The 26,025-nt window shown below is 47.5% G+C and overlaps 1 protein-coding gene across 3 annotated transcripts in view; it reads right to left on the bottom strand.

Annotated features, from left to right (window-relative positions):
- Positions 1 to 436: 436 nt before the first annotated feature.
- PASD1 (PAS domain containing repressor 1) overlaps positions 437 to 26,025 on the bottom strand; it is a 52,349-nt gene continuing 26,760 nt past the window's right edge. Inside the window, exons 6-22 of one of the 3 annotated variants that reach the window (XM_062006550.1) lie at positions 24,559 to 24,648; positions 23,361 to 23,481; positions 22,075 to 22,188; positions 21,277 to 21,395; positions 20,396 to 20,478; positions 15,962 to 16,068; positions 13,212 to 13,359; positions 11,154 to 11,235; positions 9,190 to 9,313; positions 7,990 to 8,087; positions 7,440 to 7,526; positions 6,391 to 6,549; positions 5,264 to 5,461; positions 4,262 to 4,461; positions 2,615 to 2,707; positions 1,981 to 2,185; positions 437 to 840 (exon numbers count right to left, since the gene is read on the bottom strand). In XM_062006550.1, the coding sequence (XP_061862534.1) occupies positions 670 to 840; positions 1,981 to 2,185; positions 2,615 to 2,707; positions 4,262 to 4,461; positions 5,264 to 5,461; positions 6,391 to 6,549; positions 7,440 to 7,526; positions 7,990 to 8,087; positions 9,190 to 9,313; positions 11,154 to 11,235; positions 13,212 to 13,359; positions 15,962 to 16,068; positions 20,396 to 20,478; positions 21,277 to 21,395; positions 22,075 to 22,188; positions 23,361 to 23,481; positions 24,559 to 24,648 (2,199 nt within the window). In that variant the 3' untranslated portion in view covers positions 437 to 669. The remainder of the gene's footprint in view (positions 841 to 1,980; positions 2,186 to 2,614; positions 2,708 to 4,261; positions 4,462 to 5,263; positions 5,462 to 6,390; positions 6,550 to 7,439; positions 7,527 to 7,989; positions 8,088 to 9,189; positions 9,314 to 11,153; positions 11,236 to 13,211; positions 13,360 to 15,961; positions 16,069 to 20,395; positions 20,479 to 21,276; positions 21,396 to 22,074; positions 22,189 to 23,360; positions 23,482 to 24,558; positions 24,649 to 26,025) is intronic. The other 2 variants (XM_062006552.1, XM_062006551.1) reach the window with 2 other exon arrangements.

Genomic DNA, 26,025 nt, shown 5'->3' with positions numbered 1-26,025 from the left:
AAAATATTTGGCTACAGGGAGTTAAAAAACAAACCCATATAAATTTATCTGCACTTGTCACTCAAAATAAAACACGACAGACGTCTTACTGGCTGCGATGTGAGCTGGTACAACAACAGTAAGAAATTCAGGCAAAAGTGGTGTTATGTAAATTAGCAGCATCTTCCAATCTCCTGGAATAACAAAAAATCGTGGGACTGAGGTATAGAAAAAAAGGGAAAAAAAATAAATCCACGCCGGAGCTACGAAAGCAAAACGAGTTATGTACACGGAAACCCAGCGGCGTCCTGCGGAGCGGTACAGCCTGTGTGCGCCCCCAGCACGGGGCTTGGATTCACAGTGACTCTCAGCATTGAAGTCCTGAATGGAAAAGGGTTTTCTCCATCACAAAACACTCTTCGTGGCGACCCGATAAATAACCTCCCTGCAGCCACAAAGCTGTCGCCTTCCAGTTGCACCACTGTGCTGGGCAAGGTCAGGTAGAGCTGCCGGAGCAGCAGCCTGGAGCGGCTGCGTGAAACCCCAACCGTGGAGCTGCCCCTGCTGGGGACTGTCCCTCCAGCCACCACGTTCCCCACCTCACCCCTGCCGGGCTCTGCTGGCGTCCTCCTCTGTGCCTGGGTGCCGAGGAGCTGCAGCCGTGGCGGTCCCTGCTGCTGGAGCAGCCCTTCATGGCAGCTGCATCTCGGGCAGGTCGGGCAGGTTGCAGGCCTGGCCCTGCGCGTGGCGGCTCTGCTGCGGCGGCTGGAGGAAGTAGCTGAGGGGGTTCGGCTGCTGCGCGTGAGGGGGCTGGAAAATGCGCTGTGCCGGACCTCCAGGCACCGGCTCGGGCCCTGGCATCTGTCGGGAGACACAGAGCCAGCGAGTCAGCACTGCCCTGTCACCCGTCCTGCTGCGAGGACCGAGTCCTACAGCTGGCCTCTCCCCACTGAGGGCAGGAGTTGTGCAAGCAGCCTGGGATGCTGCTGATGTCAATGTGACTAACAAAGCCTGTAGAGTATGGGAAGAGCAGGTTCCATTCATCCCACCAGCCCCAGAGGGGGCTCTGTAGGAATTGGGACCTCCAAAAGCTACTTGGACACAAGGTAAAATCTGCAGGACATGCAACTTCCATCTCCCATGGGAAGGATCTTCAGTGACCTTGTCCATGTGCCACCCTGTGGCTGGTCCCCCAAAGACTTGCTGACTCACCTCCCCCTTCAAGGCACTGTGGTAACAAAGCCTATTTTTCTATGTCCCTGGAGCTCTTTATCTCCCCCAGCACAATCTTTGTGCTGTCCCTACTGCTGGTCCTCAGGACTTCATCGCAGCCTGTGGGCACATATACCCAAAGCTCATGCCCACATTTGATGACAACACTTCATTTCTTACTCTCAGTCCCCTCCTGCTGCATGGCTACTTTCAGTTGTACCTACTTCTCCTGCTTTGTTTTGCACCGTCTTTGCCTGGAGGATGGTACTTCACCTCTGCCAACCAGGCAAGTCTGGGAGGGTGCAGCACTAACTCATTATTAGTTCCAACAGCGTCCCTCCCCGGCAGCATCACTGGTATACACCGATGAAGCTGTGCTTTGAAAAACCAAAATCAACTACTCCAGAGATTTGTGTTGTAAAACACTCATCTATGAAAAGAAAGCAGTGACAGCAGCTGATAAAACCTTTGCTGTGCTGAGACTTAACAGCTGGAGGCATGTTTTCAAAAGAGCTTATCCCCTGTCACGTTTCACATCTGCAGCAAGATTCCCACCAGAGCTCCTCTGGCTGACGAGCTGTGTTTGAAACACTGGGTATTTTCTCTGGACACTAAATAAGTGAGTTTGTTGGAAATCACAGCCTTGAAAGAGTGCAGAGCCAGCCTGGAAAGGCTGAGCACTTGGGGACATGCAGCCAATGCTCTCCTCTGCAAGTACACTGACCAGGTCTGAGTAACCAGATAAACCCAACCCAACCCCAAAGCCATCCCTGTGCATCGCTCCATTACCTGAAGGTAGAGTCGATGCTGCTGAACTTGTTGCTGTGGCCACTGGTGGAGATGAAGTGGTGTGTTTGCCTGGTGGGATGTGAAGCTCGCGTGGGGGATCATCAGAGAAGGGGAGAACACAGGTGATGGGGCTGGAGGGCGGACAGTGCTGCAGGTAATGGGTTGCATCTGTACTGGGGGAGGCAAGATCTGCTCTGCAACAAATCTGCCATGAGGAAGAAAATAAGGTGTGAGAACACAAACCCAGACCCACCACCAGAGGAGGCACTGGGGAGGCCCGGTGCTGCAGGAACCAGAGCTAAGCGAAAGGGGGGCCCAGATTTCCCCCTCCCCATCAGTCTTGGACTGGAATTGCAGAAAATAAAGGTTCTTAAGGTCACACATCTCCCCCATGACTGGCTTAGGCATTGCAGGCTTTGCAAAAGCCAGAAAACAGTTTATTTTTTAAAGCATTTTAGTTACCATAAAGTTCCCTGTAATTAAAAATATTCTCATTACTTTTTCTCCTAACCAGCTGAGCTTTTGTTTAAGACTGGGACTGTCTGTGTTTGCATGCTCACGTACAAGTAATTTTCATTGTTGTGAAGTGTCCTGCTAAAACACTGCATGAAAACAAGGGGCAGCAAAGACTCACTTTCCTGGCTGCCTGCTGGCACTGCTCTGCGTGGCCTGGCCGCTGCTGTTGGCAGGGGGCACGGCGGCTTGCACAGACTGATCCAACAGCATCCTGCAGTGGGAGAAAAACAGAGGACACTCAGGGAGGGGAGGGGTCTAAATTCTTGACTGTCAGCCTTTAGGAACAAATCCTCTCTGGAAGCATGCAAACCATCACCCTGAAAAACAGGTAATGAAACTGCTTTTCAGGGAGATCTTGTCTGGCTGAAGAGTTGGGCAGAGAGGAACCTCATGAGGTTTAAAACAAGGACAAGTGCAGAGCCCTGCATCTGGGGAGGAACAACCCCATGCACCAGTATAGGCTAGGGGTGACCTGCTGGAGAGCAGCTCTGGGAGAGGAACCTGGGAGTTCTGGTTGATAATAAACTGAACACGAGCCAGCAATGTGCCCTCAAGGGCAAGAAGGCCAATGGCATCCTGGGATGCATCAAGCAGAATGTGGGCAGCAGGTTGAGAGAGGTTCTGCTCCCATCTACTCTGCCCTGGTGAGGCCTCATCTGGAGTCCTCTGTCCAGTTCTGGGCTCCCCAGCTCAAGAGGGACAGGGAAGTGCTGGAGAGAGTCCAGTGCAGGGCCACCAAGATGATCAGGGGACTGGAGCATCTCTCTCATGAGGAAAAGCTTTGAGACCTGGGGCTGTTTAGCTTGGAGAAGATTGATGGAGGGGGGATCTTATCAATGCTCATAAATACCTAAAGTGCAGGTGTTGAGAAGATGAGGCCAGTCTTTTTTCTGTAGTGCCCAGTGATAGGACAAGGGGTAACGGGCACAAACTGGAACACAGGAGGTTCCACTGGAATGCACGGAGAAATTTCTTTGCTGTTGAGGTGAGGGAGCCCTGGCACAGGCTGCCCAGGGAGAGTGTGGAGGCTCCTTCTCGGGAGGCTTTCAAAACCTACCTGGATGTGTTCCTGTGTGACATGACCAAGGTGGACCTGCTTGAGCAGGGAGGTTGAACTGGATTTATCTCTAGACGTCCCTTCCAACCCTGACCATTCTGTAATTCTGTGAAATATGGTGCTTATTGTCACCTGGTCACCCCTTGCAGAGGTGAGCTGAAACTTGATACATCTTTTGTGTAAGATTTTGTGTTTGGTGAGACCCCTACAGTTGGATCCTGCAGGCAGCATATGCAGACACCTCTGTGAAAGGTGGCTGAATAGTTTAGGGCAGTTGGATATGTTTTGTACAATGCTTTCAGAGTGCTACAAAATTAAAACTGCTTTGCTTTTGTCCTGGTTGGTGAAAAGACGCTCTGGAGCTTCAGAGCAAGCAGGCACAGTTTGGGGAAAGGCTGTCTCTACTACTTTTTCCTGATCACTCCCTCTGATGGCAGCATGTCCAAAGGTTGCTGAGCTATGTGGACCATTATATACCTGGAGATATGGAGAGCAAAGGATTTCAGGCCCCTGAGTGTATGACACGATGTGCACAGCACCCTGCTCACATGCACACCAGGCTCACTGCTGACCTGGATCTCTGCAGGAGGGAACATCCCTACAACTCTGCTCTGGCACCCAGAGACCATCACCTCCCTGAGCCCAGATTTGCTCACCCTCCCCACTTCCCCAGCCCTCAGGAGGCTCCCAGTAGGGCTGTGTTCCCACCTGAGGCTCCTGTCCTGGCTGTAGTCAGATGGTGGTTGCCTCTCGCTGCTGTTGGTTGGCATCTGTGCAGCCACTGTAACGGGATGTGTCTGTGAAAACACCATGGGGCTGTTGTAAAGGGGCACTGAAATGTTCGTCTGCCCTGGCAGACAGGTTTGCTGGGCTTGGTTTCCTCTCATTAGGTGCTGCTGCTGCTGTACCTGAAATGAAGACACACATATCCACCTCAGTTTTTAAAGCTCCCCAATGGGCTAAAATAACTGCTTCCAGCATGCAGATGGGAAAAGGAACAGTGGAATATTCCATGTGAACACAACAGGAGGAACAGTACATCTGTTGAGCACAACCAATCCATTTGCATTTATTGCCTTTGTATGCAGGGGCTGGGATCTCCAGTGGTAGGAGCAGATAGTCTCTTGAGAAACCAGAGTACAACAGTAAGGGCACGCAAGGCTCAAGGGAGAAGAGACCAGCTTAAGAGAGGAGGAGGAATGCAAATCCAAAGTCCCCAAGGAATGTGTCTCATCCATCCTTTAAAGCAATGATTTGGTCTTTTTTTTTGCTTTGGGGCACACCAGTTATTTCCCAAGGAGATGTGACCCATACAGTGGATTTAGGTCTAGTGATGACAAACTTGTTTCCCAAAGCTGCCTTCAAGGCTTCTCAGGCAGAAGAAAACAAATCTTTTACAACTACGTCTACTTCCCTCTGCTACCATGTCACAACTCTCACTGGCTCCAAATGAGCACCATGTTGCAATCACAGACATGAAGTGAGAGCTCAAACCCCCCACTCAGTCCCTCTCTGGTCACCACGATGGCTCCAGCAGTCCCCAGGGTTTAATGTCTTTAGGCATCATTGACAACTGACCGTACACAAATCTTGTACTGTCAGCTAGCGAGTGAAACCAGCACAGAGCAGATGTGTGGGACCACAGAGAGGGGGGACAGGTATTGAAGAGGCAGGAAAGGGGATGCTAAAGGCAAGGAAGCAGGCGGTGACCTGGGCAGCTGTGCCGCGGGGGTCCCTGAGGAACTGGCGCGGTGCCGGCGGGTGGGTGCCGCAGCACTGCTTCGTCCCCGTAAGGCTTTGCTGCTGGGACTTCTTGGCTGTGCTGGGCCTGGGCGTCCCCGGTGGCTTCCTGGGACTCGAGTGCTGCATGTTGTTAAAGACGATGGGGATGGGCTGCTGCATCAGCATCTTTGAATGAGAGAGAACCGTGAGTTGCCGCAGCTCATGGGGTGGTTGTGCTGCCTGGGAGAGAGCGGCTCCGCTCCCAGGCTGGCTCTGTCAACACCTGTAACCCTGCAGCAGCAACACCACGCAATCCAGGGGCAAACTGAACTGTGAGCAGCAGAAAATCAAAGCTTAGCTTGTGTTCAAATATTTATTCAAAGCCACAACTGATCAGCTCCTTTAGGCCTGTTACATTTTGCAGGAATGGCTCTGGGGATCCAGCAGCCCCAGCCAGCCCCGATGGCTGTGCAGGGGCACTTCAGTCATGCTCTAAATCACTGCACAAGCACTGTGTTCAGTGTTGGGCCCCTCACTCCAAGAGGGACACTGAGGGGCTGGAGTATGTCCAGAGATGGGCAATGAAGCTGGTGAAGGGTCTGGAACACAGGCCTGATGGGAAGTGGCTGAGGGAGCTGGGGGTGTTTAGCCTGGAGAAGAGAGGCTGAGGGGAGGTTGTAGTGAGGTGGGGATTGATCTCTTCTCCCAAGTAAAAAGTGATAGGACAAGAAGACATGGCCTCAAGTTGCACCTGGTTTAGATTAGAGACTAGGAAGATCTTTTTGCCTGAGAGGGTTGTTAGACACTGTCCCAGGGTGCCCAGGGAGGTGGTGGAGTTCCCAAACCTGGAGATGTAGCTGAGGTGCTGAGGACATGGGTTAGTGGTGGGCTTGACAGTGTTTGAACTCGATGATCTTAAAGGTCTTTTCCAACCATAACAATTCTATGAAAATTACTGATTCAGCACTTAAGCAGATGCTGGCAGCACTCATCTCTCAGGAGACACTGCTTTCACATCTGAGACCAACCTATCAATTTATCCTGAGAAGATTTCTAATGCTTTTGCCACTGTCAATTTTGTTTGTGGGTTTAGAAGCCCCAGGGGCAGCAGGTACCTGCAGGTTGGAGTCCTGCACGAGCTGGAGCTGCTCTTTGATGACATGTAGCTCTTCTTGCTGTGTCTTGATGTCAGCCTGGAGTATGCGAGTCCTCTCTTCCAGCTGCTCTTTCAGCTGATGCATCATCCCCAGTTGGGTTGGGAAATGGTACACTGGCTGCAGAGAACAGAGAACAAGATCATGGGGTGGGATCAGTCCTGCTACTCACATTCACAGTGATGCTGCCTTCAGAAAAACAGTGATGGCTTTTTCAGCTTTTGCCACAGAAAACATGTTGTTGACAAAAAACTGCAATTGCATATTTAACCAAAGTTCTACTGTACTTCCAGAGCAGCAGCACAACTGGCTCATACTCACTGCCTCACTTCCAGACCTTGTCTGTTAAATTGCTGTGCAGATGCAGGCTCTGTGCACGGGACTCCCTGATTCTGGGCACTGGTGTTTGTGGGAGACACTGCATGCAAACTCTTGCCACACCTCCAGGCTGGGCTTTCAGATGTGCTGCTGTTTCACATTTGCCAAATGGTAGGCTCGAATCCCACAATTCTCTTTCACATCTAAGGGCCATCTTCAATCCCTGTATCAGAGTCTGAATGTTTCCTCTGTGAGGACAAGCCTCAGAGTTATGGTTTATGACTCCTGCATTTTTCTTGTGGTTTTTTTCCTTTTCTTTCTGGTCTGATTCAAACCTTCCATGACATCTCTTTCCTCTACCAGGGCAATGAAACTCTTCAGCATTGTACCTGCTTGTAGTTAGTTGCCAGCAAGTCGGAGATGAGCCCTTCAGCAGCCCTCAGGTTTTTGACAAGTGTAAACCTTCTTCTAAGCTACTTCCTTGGGTATCCTACCTGCTCTGTCTCACTGAAACAAGTGGTTGCAATAATATATTTGCAAGTGAACCTCAGTAACAGCAACAGAAAGGGCACTAAAGCCTTGCCCCAATGGTGGGACCAGCCAGCAAGGAGATAAGAGCAGAGACATGGAGCCACTGAGTCCACCCCACTGACTGGCCACAGCAGGCAGTTTAACAACAATGAACCACATACCATCACAGCGTGCTGAGAGGGGAGGGCTGGCTGGGCCACGGGGTGCTGAGGGAGGTGTTCACCAGGGCCTTGAGGAGTTGCTATGGCCTAGAAATGAAAACTTAGCTTTACTGTAGGTCCATAGCACCTCTGATGCAGAGTTGGTGCGATACCAGCTCATAGGAGTGATTAACAAGTTCAGGCAATTAGGCAATGGCACGTGGAGACCTGAGGATGGGTCTGAAGGGAGAATTTAAGCTCCTGCGTGCCCCCTGCTAACTGCACATCCCTGGTGTCAGCATCTGGCTTTGGATAAAAGCCATTTCATGTGTGCAAACTCCCCAAAAGCAGTGTCACGGCGTGAGCTGCCATTTGGCCTGGAGCAGAATCCTGAGAGGAGGCTGCAGAGGAGGCTCCAGCAGCTCTGCACTGGCTGTGCTGCCCAGCACCATCCCCACAGCCTGGGACACGCCGTGCTCAGGCCCAGCATGTGAAGAGGTGGGGGTCCAGCCTCTCTGAGGGTGGGATCAAGGTTTGCCAAGCACAGGCCTTGGTGGCTGGGCCCACTGACCTGGGCGCTTGCAGCCGCCGGCAGCCGCAGAGCCTTCTCCGCCGGTCCCGGTGCCCGCGTGGGAGTGCTGGTGTCTGTGTGCCGCATGGACGACGTGGCTGCAAAACAGATGGGCTGCTGTGAGGTGGCACATCCCTGCCTGGCTACCCTGCTAAGCCCAAACTCCACCTACACGGATGAGCAGTGACCTGAACGCTGCCAAAGCAGGTCCCCAAACTGCACCGCCACTGTCTCTCTGGCTCTCTGCTTGACTCGTGGGGTTCCCTTCTGATGCTAATGCCCTGTTTCAGCCTTCCCTCTATGGGTGTCTCAGGACAAGCTTTCTCACTCTTCTCCTGGCAAGTACTTTAAGAAAAGCCTCCTGAGTTGGCTCCTACCCATGGGCATGACAGTCGCCTCACTACTGTCTCCAGGGCCAGGGGAGACACTCGTGGGAGCTGGGACAAAGCTGCCAGTAAGGCAGGCAGCCTTCTGGGACCTGGGACTGTTTAGTCCAGAAAAGAGAAGAGTAAAGGGGACTTCATCAACTAAAAGATGGAAGTTAAGAGGACGAGGTGACACTTTGTTCTCTAGTGCTCAGTGACAGGACAAGGGATAATGGACATAAGCTGTAACACAACAAGTTTCACTTAAAGACAAGGTAAAACTACTTTGCTGTGAGGGTGAGGGAGCCCTGGCACAGGCTGCCCAGGGACGGTGTGAAGGCTCCTTCTCTGGAGGTTTCCAAATTCACCTGGATATGTTCCTGTGTGACCTGATCAAGGGGAATCTGCTTTAGCAGAGGGATGGACAACATGATCTTCAGAGGTCCCTTCCAACCCCGACTATTCTATGATTCTGCAGGGATTTATCATCCAGGACCAAACTACCCCACAAAGGAAGTCTTGTCAGTGAGGTTCAAGGCTCAAATTGCTTCAGCTTAGCGAGTCACCTCCTGTCCCCTAAGCCAGAGCAAACAGCCCCAGCCCTCAGCTGGTGGCACAACTCTGATACTGGCAGTGTGCTGAGAGGGAGAGGCAGCATACAGCTGTGGCTCTGCTGCTGCACCATAACTTGGTATGGCACAGTATTTGGTCCCTGTGCTGAGCAGCCCCTGACTTGCTGTCTCCCAGACAAACCCCAGTATTTTGGAGGCTGCTCTGTCCTCCAGCCCACTCCTCACCCCTGTGCTGGGCTGTCCCCAGCCGTGCTGGCACCTACATGCGGAGTCGGAGAGCGCGGTGTGTGAGGAGCGCCGGGAGCTGTGAGACGACAGTGAGACGCCCTCCCGGCTGGCATCCTGGCTGCTGCCACACTGCCCCACGTCCAGGTAGCTGCTGTGGCTCTGTGGGGAGCAAAGCACAAGCAGTGAGATGGTCAGCGGGCGAGGATGACCCTGGAGGGGAGCTCCACCTCCCTGACTGCTTGTTTGCAGAGAAAAATACCAGGCTGTGTGTGCAGAGGGCACACACTGCAGCACCACACCGCCAAACCCTGGTGTGGTATTCCACATCACACTAAAGCCTTCAGGTACTCCTGTGCAGATGAGACCCTCAGGATCACACCCCAGCACTCCTGACTTTCTCTTGTAGGACACCTGTCTGAGGGCAGCGAGCAGCAGTGGAAGGGCCATACCACATGCGGGGTGAACACCATGAGGATTGCTGCCCATGGCATGTCACTGTCTGTCTCCTCTGCCTCCCAAGCTGAGTGCAAGTGGAAATAGCCTTTTATAATTAGCTTCCTTCTGCCCAGTTCCCTCAGAGATGTCACAGCTGGTTGGCTGCTGCACACTGGGGAGTGATGGCAGAGGTATACAAATGAAAGCAGCAAGAGAAACTGGCTGGGGAAGGGTTTATTCATTGCAGAGATGGAGGGAGATGGCAGGGAAGAGACATGGAGCAGTGGCACAGCTGCAGCCCTGGGAGACTCTGAAGCAAATGGCTCCTGCAGAGAACAAGCACCAGGTGATGCTGAGAGCTGCATGGCTGCTCACTGCTGCCTGCAGAGCAGCAGCTCCCAGGTGCTGCTCTGGGCGGGAACCTGGCAGCACATCTGCAGAGGGTTGAGCAAGTGAGTATTAATGGCTTTGGAGCTGGCACACCAAAACAACAGATGCCACTTGCTTTATGGCAAACAGCCCCTAACTGTGGGGTCCTGGGAGACTGGCTCACCTGCAGCACATAGGTGACCACGATGGCTGTGCCATCGCCCTCCTCATGCCCCTGGGGAACTCCCCAGTGTCCCATTCCCCTCAAGCAATGGGAGTGATGGCTCTGCCTCTCCTCCAGCTGCCTTAAATCAACAGATGCTCCTTAAAATCTGCAGAAAAGCATCCCAGCTATTTAGTGGAAAGGGGGAAAAGACCAGAGGTGTGCTGTGGTGACAGAGAAGCAGCTGTTTGTAAGACAGTCCTCAATCAAGTACAAAAGGTCTCTGGGCCACCTTCCCCCTATACACCCCATAAATGGCTTCTACAAAATCATGTTTGAAGAGCAGTGAGACTAATGGAATGATAATTACACAACAATCCACTTAGAATTGCTTTGATTACTGGTTTTACTTGTAAATTACTGAGAGGAAGAACTTAAAAATAATTAAAATGGCCTTGTTAATTGGACAGGTGTGTTGGGATGCCAGACTGATTCCAGCCGTGGCAATTATTGCTCTGGTCACAATCCTGCACTAGATAGGATCTTGTGCAATGGTGTAAACACAGCTGAAATAAGAGCAAGTGTTTTCCCTTCAGTTTCAATCTTGGCCTGAGCATCAATAACGAGCTGGCACTGCCTAAACAGATATCATGTGCTACTGCCTTGCACCTCCATCCTCTGAGCCTTACTAATGCTGACAGGCACAGCAGCTGAGCCTCCAGCTCTGCTTTTCTGCTTCTGAACTGGAGTGGCTTAACCCATCATTTGAGTAGCAGTCTCAGAAAGAAAATAAACAGCAGAACAGCAGCAAAGCAAGTGCTGAATTTGCAGTTATAAGTGAACTTTGCTTCAGGGGTGTTTAGAGTCATGCAGGGGAAAACTTCTCAGAGTCTGCTTGAGCCATAATCCAACTGAGGGCTTGGAATAAGATGAGAGTAAAGAGAATAAGAAAGAACAGGTATTTCCTTAAGACTGGTGATTACTCAGTTGGGTTTAACCACCTACTCATCCAACTGAGAAGGGACACGGTACCTTTATGGAAGAGGATGCCAGTTCGATTGATGACTCCTCAAGGCCAAGATCTCGCCTTCTTTCAGCTCGAACTTCTGCATAACTAAAAAGGAGGAAAAACATCCCACTTATAATCCATTCTTTCAGTCTTATTGTAACTATCTTATACTATACAGGTCACTATGGAATTTTCATGCTGAGTCACAGGCTTTGCACAGCACACACACACGCTCAAATGCAAGGTGCTTGGAGGAGCATCATCACACAGCTTTGCAGTCTGGGAGTAACTGCACGTGCTGAATATCCACAGAGAAGGAACAGAAGGGCAGTGTCCCAGTCCCATTGTGCCCAGGACTGCACAGCCCATCTGATTAATTGTACTAATCATTCCAAGCACAAACGTAGACACTTTGCAAATTTTAGCCCTGGATGCCTTCAAGCAAAACCAATCTAAAAGCAAAGTGCACTTTGAAGACAAAACGAGTGTCTTTGTCCTCAGTGCAATTTTCTTAATAAAGGAGACTCTCATTTTCCATAATCAGGCAGAAAAATGATGCTCCAGCTTCTGTGCAGGCAAACTGCCATAGCAAATGTACATTCGTTTTCTAACCTGCTGGCCATCCAGAATAATTTTTTTTGCAGGGAGACCTAAGCCAGTGCCTTGGGGAGGAGGAGGTCAGCTCCCCTCTTTCTGAGGGTGCACACCGTGCCATGGAGCGAGCTACATCAGAGTTTACATCCCTCACTCCAGTGGCATTCTGAATATAAACCCACAGCTGCCCAGGTGCAATGTGAGGTGCAGGAATCCCCTGGAATGTGCCTCTAAATCTTTGCTCTCCTTACTATTTTTTGTCTTAAGCAATACAGTGTTTACAGTAAACACTTCCATGTGATTCACCATTGGGATAAATTGGAGAGGATGTTTGAAAGACTTTCTGAACACATGTGGATCGTGGGCACTGAAAGGTGCCAGAATTCAGGGCACTGGAATATTAATGGGCCATAACTTTTGTGGGAGGCAATAGAAACTGCTGAACTGAACTCACTTCTATCACTGTAGGCACTTAATTTTCCTGAAATCACATTTTTTGTGTTTGAACAACACATCCTAAACCTTTATAAAGAGACAGAATTGAATTTCAAAACCTGTTTAGGACCACATCACTATGTTTAAAAGTTACTGGAAGCAGAAAGAAGAAACAAGTTCATGCACAATAAATTCAGAGCTTAAAGTGAAGCCTAATTCCCTGAAGGATCACAGATGCAGCACAGCTCAGAAGCAATCTCTTCTCTAGCACTTGACGTGTTTGTATCAGCACACACAGCTCTAGTCACACCTCTTCAGTGGTGTAAGGTGTTCTCAGTCTGTGCTTCAGAACAGGGAGAAGAATCCCAGTTTACTAGTGTTTGTTCTTCCAGATGTTTGGTAAGAAAAAACAGAACCAGAATAGACCATTCACAAACCGATTCCTGACAGCAAAGAAAGATGCAGTGAGCAACGTGTTCACTCAAGTTCGTAGAGAAAACCAGTGTTTTTCAAGCCCTTCAGTAAATAGATTCTCACCCTTAACACGATCTTTTATGAGATGACAGTGGCAGATTCCCCTCGGAAGGTGGGTACCACAGGCACGGCCTCTCAGCACAAGCAGCTTCCCACTAGGGGGGGATCATGGGCTGAATTTCAGGGGAGGAATAAGGCTGTCAGGACAGCAGCTCACCTCAAGTCATATATATTTAAAGCTCTGATCAAAAGGGTTTGTAGGAGATGTATGATCCCCTTCATGCCCATAAAGCTGTCTGATTCTTAACAGCTTTCATTCTTCCTAAGGTCAGGGATAAAAGGGGAATGTAACACACTGATAGGCTGCGCCAACGGTGGTTTCCAAGCTTTTGGCCTGCTTGCCAAAAAATAGAGTAATGAAAATACATTATGCTTTTCCCCATGTTCCCTGTCATAATAGTTTTATACAACTACATCCCATCTTTACGTGTCAACATGCACAACACATATTTGGCTCACACCAATAACGGATGGGTACGTGGGACACACACTGTGAAGAGTTTAGTGCTTGCTCCTACCTGACTACCAGGTGAGTGCAAACAATGAACTCGGGTTTGGAATTCCACTGGTGGTAGGTGATGTAGTAGTGTGTCTGCAGCCATATCCATTGCTGCCCTTTGGTCAGGAACCGATAGTAACAGGACTTGCCTTTCCCAAACTGCATCACTGTCAAACAAAAACAGAAAGTGATTTATTTATAGCAAACACAAAGTCCGTGGTGCAAAAGGCAGTTAGAAAAACCCTACAGTCCCAAACCTCTCTTGCAGTCTGATAAGCACTAAAAGGGCTCTTGTGGCTTTATAAACATGACAGATGATACACAATCACATACTGAGCTTTTATTTGGGTTCTTTCCTGCTACTGACTGTCAAGAGTGCACTTTGCTATTTTGAGACTGTTCTTAGAACTAAGCATTGGCATAACTATAGAGCTAGTCATGTTCTTAAAACTTATTTATGAGGTCCTCTGAAATAAGCACAGATAAGATTAATGAAACAAAGCACTGGCCTTTCACAAGTTCATGACAATGCATTCCAAAGACTGGGAGATTGAAGTCAGGATCCTAATAATGTGACAAAACACTAAGATGGTGGAGTTTCACCAGTTTAACTGAGAGTTTTCATCTGAGAGATGACCTAAACATGCCAGATTGGTACAGATTATCAGGGCATGTCCAGGAAAATCTCAAGTGGTATAACACAGCTGGAAAATAATGAGGGGAACCACATTAAATAACCACATGAATTTTTCCTGGACTGCTGGGCGTACAAAACGAAACATGGTCACTTAAAATACTCATGATTAATGCAAAGCAAAATACAAATGTGGTTTAAGCAAACTCATTTCACTTCACAGTAGGCAAGACGCCTGCCCAGAGTGGTCAACCTGACAAATGGGAGCTTATCAAGCCAGGTTAACTCAACTCTACTTTGTTAACTACAGCTCTACTTTGTTAAATATCAAGTCTAACTTCTCTCGTGATCCCATTAACAGTGATTAACCTTAGATGAAGTGCCTACTGAAGGTCTCCCTGGCTAACATGCCATGCTGGGGATCAGCTCCTAGGGCTGGCAAAGATTTCCTGAAGCATCTTCTACAAGTCACTTTACCAGCACCTCACTTTTTCCTCCTGCATGGTAAGATTAAAAGATCCTTTCCTTCAGATATGTTGTGCAAATAGTCTGTGGCTACTAGAGGCATAGAACAAAAACCACTAAATAGATTCCCTGCTGAATGATCTGGCCCCACTCTCCACACACTGTCTATGTCAAGCTGCATGCAGGTATTACCAAAAAGGCATCATCTGGCTGAGTAGCTCACTTCTGTCTGAATGGTCTTTTAAGCAAACTGCCCTAAAAGTATTGCACTAGACAGCAACTAAAATATGCCTTTAATACTCCCATCGACATGCTTGCTGCACTTGACATAACTTCTGTCTAGCCCCTTTCACAGCTTTCTCTGTATTCAGGTGGGCAGCCTGAGTAGGGAAACTTGACATTCAGAGAAGCAATTTTCTCAGTTCTCTACTAGATCCTTCAGGCGTAAGTGGCAGAGGGTATGTGGTAGAGGTCGGGGTGGTTTGCAAGGCAAAGCAACTTGTCCAGCTCCAGCATGCTGAGAGGCTGTGGAGTTTCTTGGTGTCTCTGCACCACGCTACTTGGCATCTCAGAGTAATTACAGCATCTCTCCCACCACTCTCTGGGGTGTCCTTGTTTCCTCTGGACAAAACATGCTCCTTGCAAACGGAGAGAGCAGAGACAAACAGCGAGTTTGCCCAGAGGAAACCTTTAAGTTGTACTCCTTGGCAAAATATTTGATTACCTAGATGCATTTTATGAAGTGTGTAAGTTGCTTTGCATTACAGTGCTTGGCACTGCAAACCAGCTGGAGAACAGACCTAATCCTGGCTGAGTGTCTCACTCTGAAGGGCGTGTGTAATAAAATGGAAAAATACAGTCTGAGGGATAAAGCACCTCACACACTCATCTGGTGGGAACAGCCCACTGACTACGAGACCACATCTGCTGCCACCTTTTGCCTTCCTCACACCAGCTCCAGCATTCACCAGGACATGGTTCTCCAGCAGTGGGCTGCACTGCCATGGTCCCCAGGCTAAGCCTGGGGGTCCCCCTGACCTGGCTTCTCCTCTTGCAGGTCACACTATTTCAGCTTTCATGAAAATGAACTTCATAGATGTTCTCTGGTGTTCACACATCAGCCCTAACCGGACTTCTCTGCTTTACTTTCAGGTTGACTAAAAACGAGCCATTTTCACCCACAGGGAATCTGTATTCCATACTTTTGTATTTAAAAAAGTCTGGATCTCCAGAAGCATTTTACTAATAATGAGGTTCACAACACCTAAGTGCACAGGCAGGTGCTCCAAATGCTGCTTTTAGAAGGTGAACTGCAAGACTTCATAAACTGCAACAGACAACAAAACTCCTAGGGTTTGGAGCTGCCCTCACAAAATGGGGCAGAGGGTGAAAACTTCTGACATCCCATCTATGAATTCCATTTTGCTCTCAGATAACCTGTGCTCAAACAGGATATCTGCCAGTTTGGGAAACCTGCACAAAGAGTTCCTGATCTTGGTGAATTCTGCAGGGATTCAGCTTCCCAGGTGAGCATTGGCTATGATAGTCATGAGAGGAGAGAATTCCCTTGTGCCCCAGATAAAGATGCCTTTTGTGATGACAGTAAAAGGTTTTGCACGAGTGACAAACGAGATCAAAGACAGACACACTGCAGAGGGAGAGGAACTTACAGTGTTCATGGCACCTAGCAAGAAGCTCCAGGTCATCTGCGTGGTAGTAATCATACCCTGATGTTCCCAGAACCTCAAAGGGTAAATATCCTATAATAGGTGGAGCCCTAGAAGGGAAGCAAAGCGCAGTGAGTGAGCACAAAAGCTGACACTTTGACAACCTGGCAGATAGACTGTGATACTAGCAACCAAAAGCACCTTGTTCATTCACTTGGCAGAGAAATCAGGAGTGGCCTTTCATATACACAATGATGTATTTTCATATACAAGCAGAAAAAAAACCCAACCCAACCAAAACCAACCAGTGAGGGAGAGGTAAAAACTGAGAAAATGAAAAGGTGTGTGTTTACTGTTTCACAGCCTATTCATTATGTGGGTGTAGAGAAAGGCATGTACGTATGCAGTGACTCAATTCATGCTTGTGAGACACAGCTTGAGAAACGCTACGGCTGTTTGTGTGCATAATAACTCGGAGCTCAAGTAAAATTATCCAGTAGGTTGGATGTAAATGTCATCTGGGTAGTAACTGTAGAAGAAAGAGTAAGTGAGAAGCTGCCATGTGTGTCAGGATCAGCTTGGGTAAAAGAAAAAAGTAATTGCTCCCATGGAAAAACTTGTAAGTGGCAAAAAATGTTTCTGTGCTGGTAGTAAAACCAAGAATAGGAGTGGGGCTGACTCTAAGGACTACTGCTTCCATGGCAGGTAGAGAAGGAACTGGGGAAGTGTTCAGATGGGCACATTGCAATGACTTACCTGACTATTCTGCCATCAGTTCCAGATTTTCTATTTTCTAGGCAAAATATGAGATTTGTTTTTTAAGGAAGTGTCCTAACAACACTGAGCTTATGCACAGCCTTCACCAAAGCCTGCTAGCTTGTCGTTATGAAACAACACTGAAATGTGAGGAGAAAAGCCACTATTTTTGCCTCCCTATATCAGCACGTCACCTTCTGTCTCCTGGTCCTTCACTTGGGCCACAATAACCCCATGCAACACTACAGGCTTGGGGGTGAGTGGCTGGAAAGCTGGCTGGAGGGGAAGGACGTGGAGGTAGTGGTTGACAGGCAGCTGAACATGAGCCAGCAGTCTGCCCAGGGGGCCAAGAAGACCAATGGCATCCTGACCTATATTAGGAATAGTGTGACCAGCAGGACCAGGGCAGTGATTTTCCCTGTACTGAGGCCTAGTGAGGCTGCACCTCAGGTACTATGTTCAGTGTTGGGTTCCTCCACTACAAGAGGGACATTGAGGTGCTGGAGTGTGTCTAGAGATGGGCAATGAAGCTGGTGAAGGGTCTGGAGCACAAGCCTGATGGGGAGCGGCTGAGGAAACTGGGGGTGTTCAGTCTGGAGAAGAGGAGGCTGAGAGGAGACATGATCACTCTTAACAGCTACCTGACAGGTGGTTGTAGTGAGGTGGGGGTTGGTCTCCTAAGTAAAAAGTGATAGGACAAGAGGAAATGGCCTCAAGTTGCACCAGGGGAGGTTTAGACTGGAGATTATGAAGAATTTTCCACCGAGAGGGTTGTTAGATAGTGGCACAGGCTGCCCAGGGAGCAGTGGGGAAGTTCCCAGCCCTGGAGATATTGAAAAGACATGGTGCTGAGGGACATGGGTTAGTGGTGGATTTAGCAGTGTGAGCTGAGTGGTTGGACTTGATGCTCTTAAAGGTATTTTCCAACAGAAATGATTCTATGACTCTAAGTACACTCCTGCTTGCACCAATTCAAGCACTGCACATACTTTGTGAGGCAGGACTTGTGCTAATTTGGCTCCACCTATTTGTTTTGGCTGCTGGATGTGCTGATAGCATGAGGTTCACCTGCCAAGTTCAGCATGTTCCTTGGGAATAAGGTGGTGGTGTGTTAGTGAAATGGTTAACGTTTCAAAACCAGGGCAGTCTGAAGGCGTTACTGCCTTTCTCTTGGTGTGCTGAGTGACTCTATTGAAGGTGAACGTCATAAAGTGGCCAAGAACACAAGAAAAAACTTATTTAATCGTATTTGCTTTTGATGGTTCAATCCTGAGTCTTCTGGAGAGTAATGTGGGAAGCCTTCCTCCCCTGTGAGCAACCCATTCTTGAGACACAGTGGGCCTAGATTGTTCAACTAAAGAAAGCCTAGACAGACCTAGAACCTCTGTCTTCCCCATAACCACAAGCAGTTTGGCACCAAATGGGAAATAGGGGAAAAGGAAGGACAGCCAGGACCTGCTCAACAGCAGCCCCAGCAGGATCAAGGTCTGAGCAAGAGCTCCTGAGTCCTAGAAAAAGGGCTGGAAGAGCCAATCCCCCACACTCCCTGATGGCACACCTCTTGAAACAGAGTGTGCTTAGTACACAGTGGTCTCCCTCCCAACCCAGCCTTATTTATCCCAATAACTTCTCATAGAGCACTGTGTTCCTTTCCTTCATGTGACCCAGATCTCTGTTAACGATGATAATATGTGTATTTATTAAAGTATCTTTCCTTGCCATCTCTGGGAGAACATGCCAGCATCTCTCCTAACTTTAATGACATGCTTATATTCAAGACAATAACGTCTTTCAGATGCACATCAGATAAACATTCAAGCTGATCAGCAAAGTATTATGCCTTCTGACTTCCACCAGAATTCTTTAGATGAGAAAGCAACCACAAAATACTCCTCATCTGTCATTTGACAAGGAGATGCTTTGCTTGTGGAACATTTCCAGCCTTGAGGCCTGCAGAAGGAGGTGCATAGTGTTCAGAGAGCCTATTGAGTGCACTCTTTTAATAAATGAAGGGAAAAATAAGGAGACAACCATAGTGCAGAAGAGAAATAGGTAATTACCAAAGTTGATAGGTTTACTTCCTCTACACATATTTACATGTAGACTCAGAGAACAGATTTTTCCTGGTTTTCTAATGTTTAACCAGATCTACAGGGTGTTTTCTGCTTTATCTGTCTTTAATCCAATTGATGATGTCGTCATGATAGCAAAGGTCTTGGTTCCAACTCATGCCCTGACTGATGATGCACCTCAGCACCAGGTAGTGTGAAGTGACACAAATGAGCAAGAAACAGCAAATATCCAACAACATCTCACAGCACCCTGCAGACTGCACTGGAGAGAGGTCTGAATTGGTAATTAAATGAGATTCCCCACTCCTTCTTGGGTTTGGGCTCGCTGCTTGTGTATGGGGCTGTCACAAACTCTGCCTCAGCATCTGCACCAGTTTAATTTACTCTCAGTAACAAAGATTTCCTCACTGAGGATGGGATATGAGTGGGACCAGAGTGCCTGCAAGCACCCAAAGCAGAGAGATTCCTCTCTGAGTCATAACCCAGATTCATCAAAAGACTCTTTGATAGGTTTCAAAGCAGCTCCTGCTCTTATTCACAGGAACTGCTGGGACACAGCCCTTTGGAAAACCAGCTCACTTCATCAGGCAGTGAAATAAGGGTCTTAGGGCTCTTTTATGAATCTTAACACTAATAACTTGATTCTGAAGGCTTGCACTATTGTACAGTCCAATTAAAGTGTAACAAAGTCACTCCAGCAAGATCTTAACAACATGAATAAGAAGCTGACTGTGCCAAACCACACGGCATTAACCATAGGGCTGTCTCCAGCTCGGTTCCTCTATGCTTCAAGGTATGATGTGAGATACACATCTCATTTTATTTATTTATTATTATTTTATATTTGCTTTCTCTTTTTTTGCTCTACCTGTGCAGATGATATTTAGGGTTTTTTCCTCCCTAATAATTTTTTTCCTTACAGCCTTATTTACTTGTCTTCTATTTCTAGTAATGACTGCTTTTGCACAGCTTGCAAAGGGAGGGATAATGGAAAGGGCAGGATTTTGCAACATGCATATGCAGACATGTTAAATATAGAGAAATAAAAGAATGAACAAAACCCTCCAGCTTCTTTTGAAGAAAGTGAATCCTATATTAAGCAGCTAATAAAGTGGTCCCAGTCTGTTTCATTCACCCAGCTGAATCTGAGCCCACTGTAGGACATTGTCAAAACCAAATCATCTAACCCACTGCTTTTTCTTTTGTTTTTATAAATTACATAATTTCTGAAGGGGAAAACCAAAAGTTTATTGACACAGCAAAAGATTTAGTAGGATTCCTGGAAGCCATAGCTGGAAAGCAGAGGAGCTAAATCAACACGAGGAACAGGACCCACACTGCTCAGTTTCGAGGACTTACTATCTTGGTAAAGTTTAGACATTTTCTAGACATTTTCCCACCATTTTATATGGTTTCTTACCTGCCTAAAATGTGGAAAAGAGCAAAGCATTTAAGCATGTCTTATAAGCAAGTTCAGAGTATTATTACTCACCCAGTTGCATTTATTTAGAGTTATTCTACTTGGGATCTTAGGCAACAGCTACACAAAGTTTTCTATTTTTACACTATTGTTTGTTTATTCCTTAGTAACTAAAACCAAACCTCTTACCTGTGGTCCAAGAATAAAAACTTCCATTCCAAACTATGCCTCGATGTAAATTCTTCACATGGCTCTTCAACGTTGCAGAGTTCCTGCAAAACAGTTGGTACGTTCAGACACGTCATTCTATGAAATGACAAAAGGAGTCATCTGTCAAGACAAGGATGCACCTTGGTATAACAAAGCCTATCAATATACAGTGCTTGGAAAGCACTTGACTTACTTTCCTCTAAGGAATGTATAAGCCTTGTTTTATAGATGCATGAACTGATGAAAAGTGGCTGAATAATTCACCTTGGGCTGAATTTCAGAGTTAGTCCAAGGGACTCGTCTTACAGCCTGTAGGCAAAACTCCCCAGCTTTTTGTAAATATTGGTTTATGAAGATGGATGAGAGCACCAGGTCCAGTCTCAAATCGAGTTGGCTAATACTGTCTTCAGCCAGCAGCACCCATGGTTGTTTATCCCTGTCAGCACTGCACTGTGCCAGCAGAAACACTCCATGAAACATCATGTTCACAGTCCTTCAAGACATATGTGCCCTTCTTACACAAAGGGGTGCTGGGATGTATTTCTTGAAAGGCTGCAACTTTTCAAGCAGTTTAGCTGCTCACCTTGTACCTGGGCTGACTGCTGCGAGACGCCCCATCCCACAGCTGCCTCCAACTCCCAGTCATACCTCATCATCCAAAACCACCTAACTTGTGCTGTCTCCCACTCCCAACCACAGCCATGCCCCCTCTCACGGAGCAGCCCCTGGCATGAGCAGCCTGTGCTGCTGAGCAGGCTCCCTGAGGGGCCTGGCAACAGCCAAGCACCCGGCTCCTGGTGCCAGCGCCACCCCCAGCCCGGCCCCACACGGAAGGGAAGGTGCAGTCCCAGAGCTCTCACCTTTAAGAACTGCGGTGTGACAAGACGAACAGTTGCTACAAGGCAAATCTGCTCCTCCGTGGCTGACCTGAAAGCTCGTGCAATAGCTGACTCAAAGCCATTACAGGAGGGTGTAGGCACTAGACACAACCAGATAATTTATTTAAGAAGAAGAGGAAGGAGAGCTTTCTTTTCATGTTCAGACATGTACAATGCCTGATGAAACCCAAGCAACACACTCCTCCTACCCATGAGAGGATGCCACACTGGTACATGCTGATGTTATTTAAAGCATGACCCTTTAGGCTCCGAGTTACACAGCTGCAACCACAGTTGCAACTCCGAGTTACACAGTTGCAGGGAAGGTTCACAGCTCACAGTGTGCAGCTACAGTCTCCCTGTCAGCCTTTCCCCAGCTCTACATTTGCAAGATGCAAGATTTTACGGGTTCTCAAACTACATAATCTTTACAAAGTGTCATGTGACTGCCACAAATGAAACAGAACAGTATATTTCACTATTTGACTAAGAAGGCTGCTTGACAATTGATGGGGGGGTGGGTCAAATGGAGGTAGGATCCGTCTGGTATGAGTTCTTCAAGCACAGCATTTTGAAGAGTGCACTCTTCTGACTAATGGCATCACCACCATTTATATCTATCTATCTATCTATCCATCTCCAACATATCCACAGCTCATTCTATCCCTGTTGATTACTGGTCATTTTCAGCTGCAACAAGGCCTTTAGGAGGCTATAGATCAACATACAACTTAAAAGAGAGCAGTAGAGAGCTAAAAGTAGGCTGGAGCAGTAACTTACCATGAGTAAAACATTTAAAATCCACTACAAATTTCACATATTCATACGTCAGAGGTTCATTTGGGTCTAAGCTGCCTCTTGCTAAATGGCAGCAAAACTCTATCTGCTTTTCTGCTGAAATGAGATAAAGAGGGAGAGATACAGCCAACGTCAGTAGAAGTCTGCACTTTGGCACACTCCACACAAGAAATCTATTTAGGTGTTTATACCAACCCTGCTGCTGTGGTACCTGAGCACACCCTGCTGGGATGCTCTTAATACCTTCAAGTCAATATATAACTACAAGGAGCAATGATAAGCTGGTTCTGCTTAAGGAAATGTATATTTTCACCCTTTCTGTCAAGGCTTTACAGCCTCTCTGCTACACAACATCAGTCAGTGGTGTTTTCCCTGACCTTGTGTGTGCACAACTTCATGGGAAGTTGTTAAGTGATATTGCAGTGCTGTGCTCTGGCATTGCTGGGAAGGACTCAGATCCAAAGGGCACCCTAAACCTTTCCATTAAGGGTGGAGGGCACTGTGCCACACTCTTAATCAGTTTTCTGCCCAAGGTCTGAACTCTGTGGATTAGACTATGTGGTCTTCAGCCAGAGAGAAACCAATCCCAGGGCAGAGCAGCAGCACCAGAGCTGCCCATCTCCCCCTGATGCTTACAGGGCAGGAGAGAGGGAGGCTGGCACTGCCCAGCCACAGCTAACCCACCAGAAAACACTGAGGGAGGACCCAACTCAGGCTTGGTGAAACATGGATGTTAGGAGAATGCTGCTGCCCACTCTTGGGCTGGGGACATTTTCTGGGGAAAGGGACACTTTGGGGGTGGGACAGCAGCCAGTAGTAGAGATCTGGACGAACTGCTCAGATAGGAAGGCTGTTGCTTAACTTGCATGTAGGGTTTCTCAGCTGTCCTGAGACATGCAAGCTTCCTGAGGAACAAAGCATCGATATCCTTTAGGATTCTCCCACCCCTTTTCCTTCCCCCAAGCCCTCTGCTCCTTTCACAGCCTCAGTCCAGCACCCTCCCCTGGGAAAAACATCTCCTGAAGGCAACTCCACTGTCCTGTGATGTAGAGCAGATCATAGAACAAAACCCACAAATCAAAGACCAGGTACTGGCAGCCTGCAGGAACATTAAATGATGTGCTGCATTAAACCCCAGAAATATTAACTACAGCAAAACAGAAGCAGTAGGCAGGAGAATGAAATAGGTGGAGAGCCCTGTGCAAGCTCCCCTGGGAGCTGTTTGCCTTTGGCAGATTTCCCTGACGGCAGACAAGAGCAGAGCTTACCGTTGAGAAAATCAGCTGCAACAGGATCTGTCATGAGCACATGTGAAGAAAGGAGCTTGTACACCTCGCTCTGCTCCCGCTCAGGCAGGAAGTTCAATATATTTTGGTCCACCAAATCTGACTGATACAAAAGAATGCTTTGTCATGTTCAGCAGTATAGCCTGCCACAACCACACACCTTTGCACGGCTGCTGCCGGTCTAGAACAGGGGCTGAAGACAAGGAAGCCCAGTCAATCTGCAGATGGATCTAGGGCAGAGTCTAACCCTTAGGATCTTTTATGCCAGTGTTGCTATCTATTTGCAAAAGGCTGAATGGGTCCCAGAGGTTGCCCTGCAGTTCAGTTGGATGCAAATTGGAAACATTGGTACCCCAGGAATATGACGTGATGAGAAATACTGTAAGAAAATGAAAATGTGAAACATTTCCCTTTGGAAGCAGAGGACAGAAGTGGGAGAGCTCCTCCTCACATCCTCCATTTGTCTTCCAGGCTGAACATCTGGCAAAATCAGCTCGACCTGCAAGCGCTTCAGTGCTGATAAACCCACACATCCTGACTAAAGGGGATCTACCAAAACGTCAGCACGTATTTGTTTCTTTGTATACCACAACATTCAGCCAGGTAAACTGTGTGCTCAGATTTGCCCACATATCACATCTGCTTGGCAACAGATAAAAATGAAAAAGGCTTTTGGGGGGCCAGCAGAAATTTCTGCAGCAAGAGCTAACTGATTTCTAGAGATACTCCCAGAAAACTCTGAGGCCACACACCTGTTACTAAAGACCGTGGGCTATGAGTAAAAAAAACCCCTCATGTTATTAGAAGAGCGTAGACTCAGTCCTGAAATAATCTTTGCATTATCTGAGGAGAGCTTCAGCACACAGAGATTTCACAAGTATAACATTTTCCATAGCCCTGGTGGGATAAACCCCACCCAGAACATCCTTCAAACATGCAACCAAACCATGAGCTACGAGTACAGGGATTTTGCACAGGTCCTTTCCTTTGTGAACTCGCAGACTCTGAGAGAGAATCTGTTATTCACAAGAGCTTGAAAGACTCCTGAGGACTTTGTTGGTTTATCCTCCACTCAGAGTCAGTTGCCTCTTTAGTTAGAACCAATCCCCAGCCCTGCAGTGGCATGACTGTGTTAAGGCAGGAAAATGTCTCTTCAACACAGCACGTTGTCAGAACGTACCGGTAAGTGTCCAAGCAGAGAAGAAACACTGTCAGATACATAAATAATGATCCCATCAGTGGTAAGAGCAATGAGAAAGCCATCTAGTGCCTGAAAGGCAGGTGAAAAGAGAAAACAGAAAAGAATTATGCAACTTAAAATATAATAAGCTAATTTATTCTTTGGTGATGCTTCCAACAGCTTAAACCAAGCAGAAACCAATGATGGAAATGGTAGTTCAATGAGGACAAACAAAAACTACACATGCTGTCTAATTCAACATTCTTCTTGTATTCTTATTTGCTCATTAATATTAAATTGACTCATATTTTTCACCCAGTGAGTATTTATTTGACATGAAGCAAGACAGCGGTGGTTAGAATTTCTACACCCACACAACCCCTGTGACTTCAGTCACTCCATTAAGTCTTCTGAATGACACAATAGTAAACCAACTCAGTGCGTAAGGAGATGCTAGATACCATCACAGCAAACCCAGCACAGTGGCTGGGTGGGTGGAAGGATGGATGGATAAGTAGAGATAGAAAAAGTATACAATGCTGTAGAGTTTTAGCCAGTTCTGGACAATATGGACAAGCTCTAAAGCATTATGTATTTTGCTTAAAGCACTCGTTAGGCTAGTGAAATAATAATGTTAAGGTTTGTCTTGTTTCCCTATATTCACAATGGTTTCTGTGCCAGAGCTGAAGTGATCTGTCCCTTTTCAGTCACTGCATGTGCTTTCCTTTTTGAGTGTTCTCCCTATTCTTCACAACACCTTCTTGTACCATTGACCCTGTGTACGTCCCTGGTATTCTCTAACACCAAGATCCTCTTCTTGCTACTTGATTATTCTTTTAGAGACACTGTGAGGCTGTTCTGCTAGCTCAGCTAAAGGGAGTCAGAGATGCAGCATTCACCATCTTCCCCACCTCACTGTCATACTTGGCTGGAAATAAGCTCTCTCTGGATAAAATCACTGATTTTAAGTAAACTGGTCAACAGTCTAATATAGTCCACTGAGCCAACAGTTATTAAAGGGTTGTCTTTCCTCTGACATTTCTTGGGGGGGGGGGATTTGTTTCCATGCAGCTGGAAAAAAACAGCTTTTTTAGTGAGAGAAATTCCCAGAAAGAATGAACAGACTTTTCCAGGGAGGTGAGTCATGACATCCTGATAAAAAGGAATAACTAAGACACTGCAGCACCTCCCAGCTCAGCCCAGCATCCACCCTTATTTTGGTGGGGCAAAGAGCAAGAGCAGCCCACGCAGGGCAGGACATGTCCTCACCAGAGGAACATGCAACATAAACCCAAATAAAGAAAAAAAATGTAGGCTCAAGAGGTGTTTCTAGATCAGCTAAGCATCTGAGAGGTGAGAGCATCAGAGTTGTTCTCCTGAATGCACTTCAAGGCAAACCAAGCAAGAGATACAGCATTTACATCACAAGTACAGCACTGTACAGCTAGCAGCAGTAGCAAAAGAAAT

This window comes from Colius striatus, chromosome 13 (assembly GCF_028858725.1).
Source record: "Colius striatus isolate bColStr4 chromosome 13, bColStr4.1.hap1, whole genome shotgun sequence".
Lineage (NCBI taxonomy): Eukaryota > Metazoa > Chordata > Aves > Coliiformes > Coliidae > Colius > Colius striatus.
This window is presented reverse-complemented; position numbering and strand designations above follow the sequence as displayed.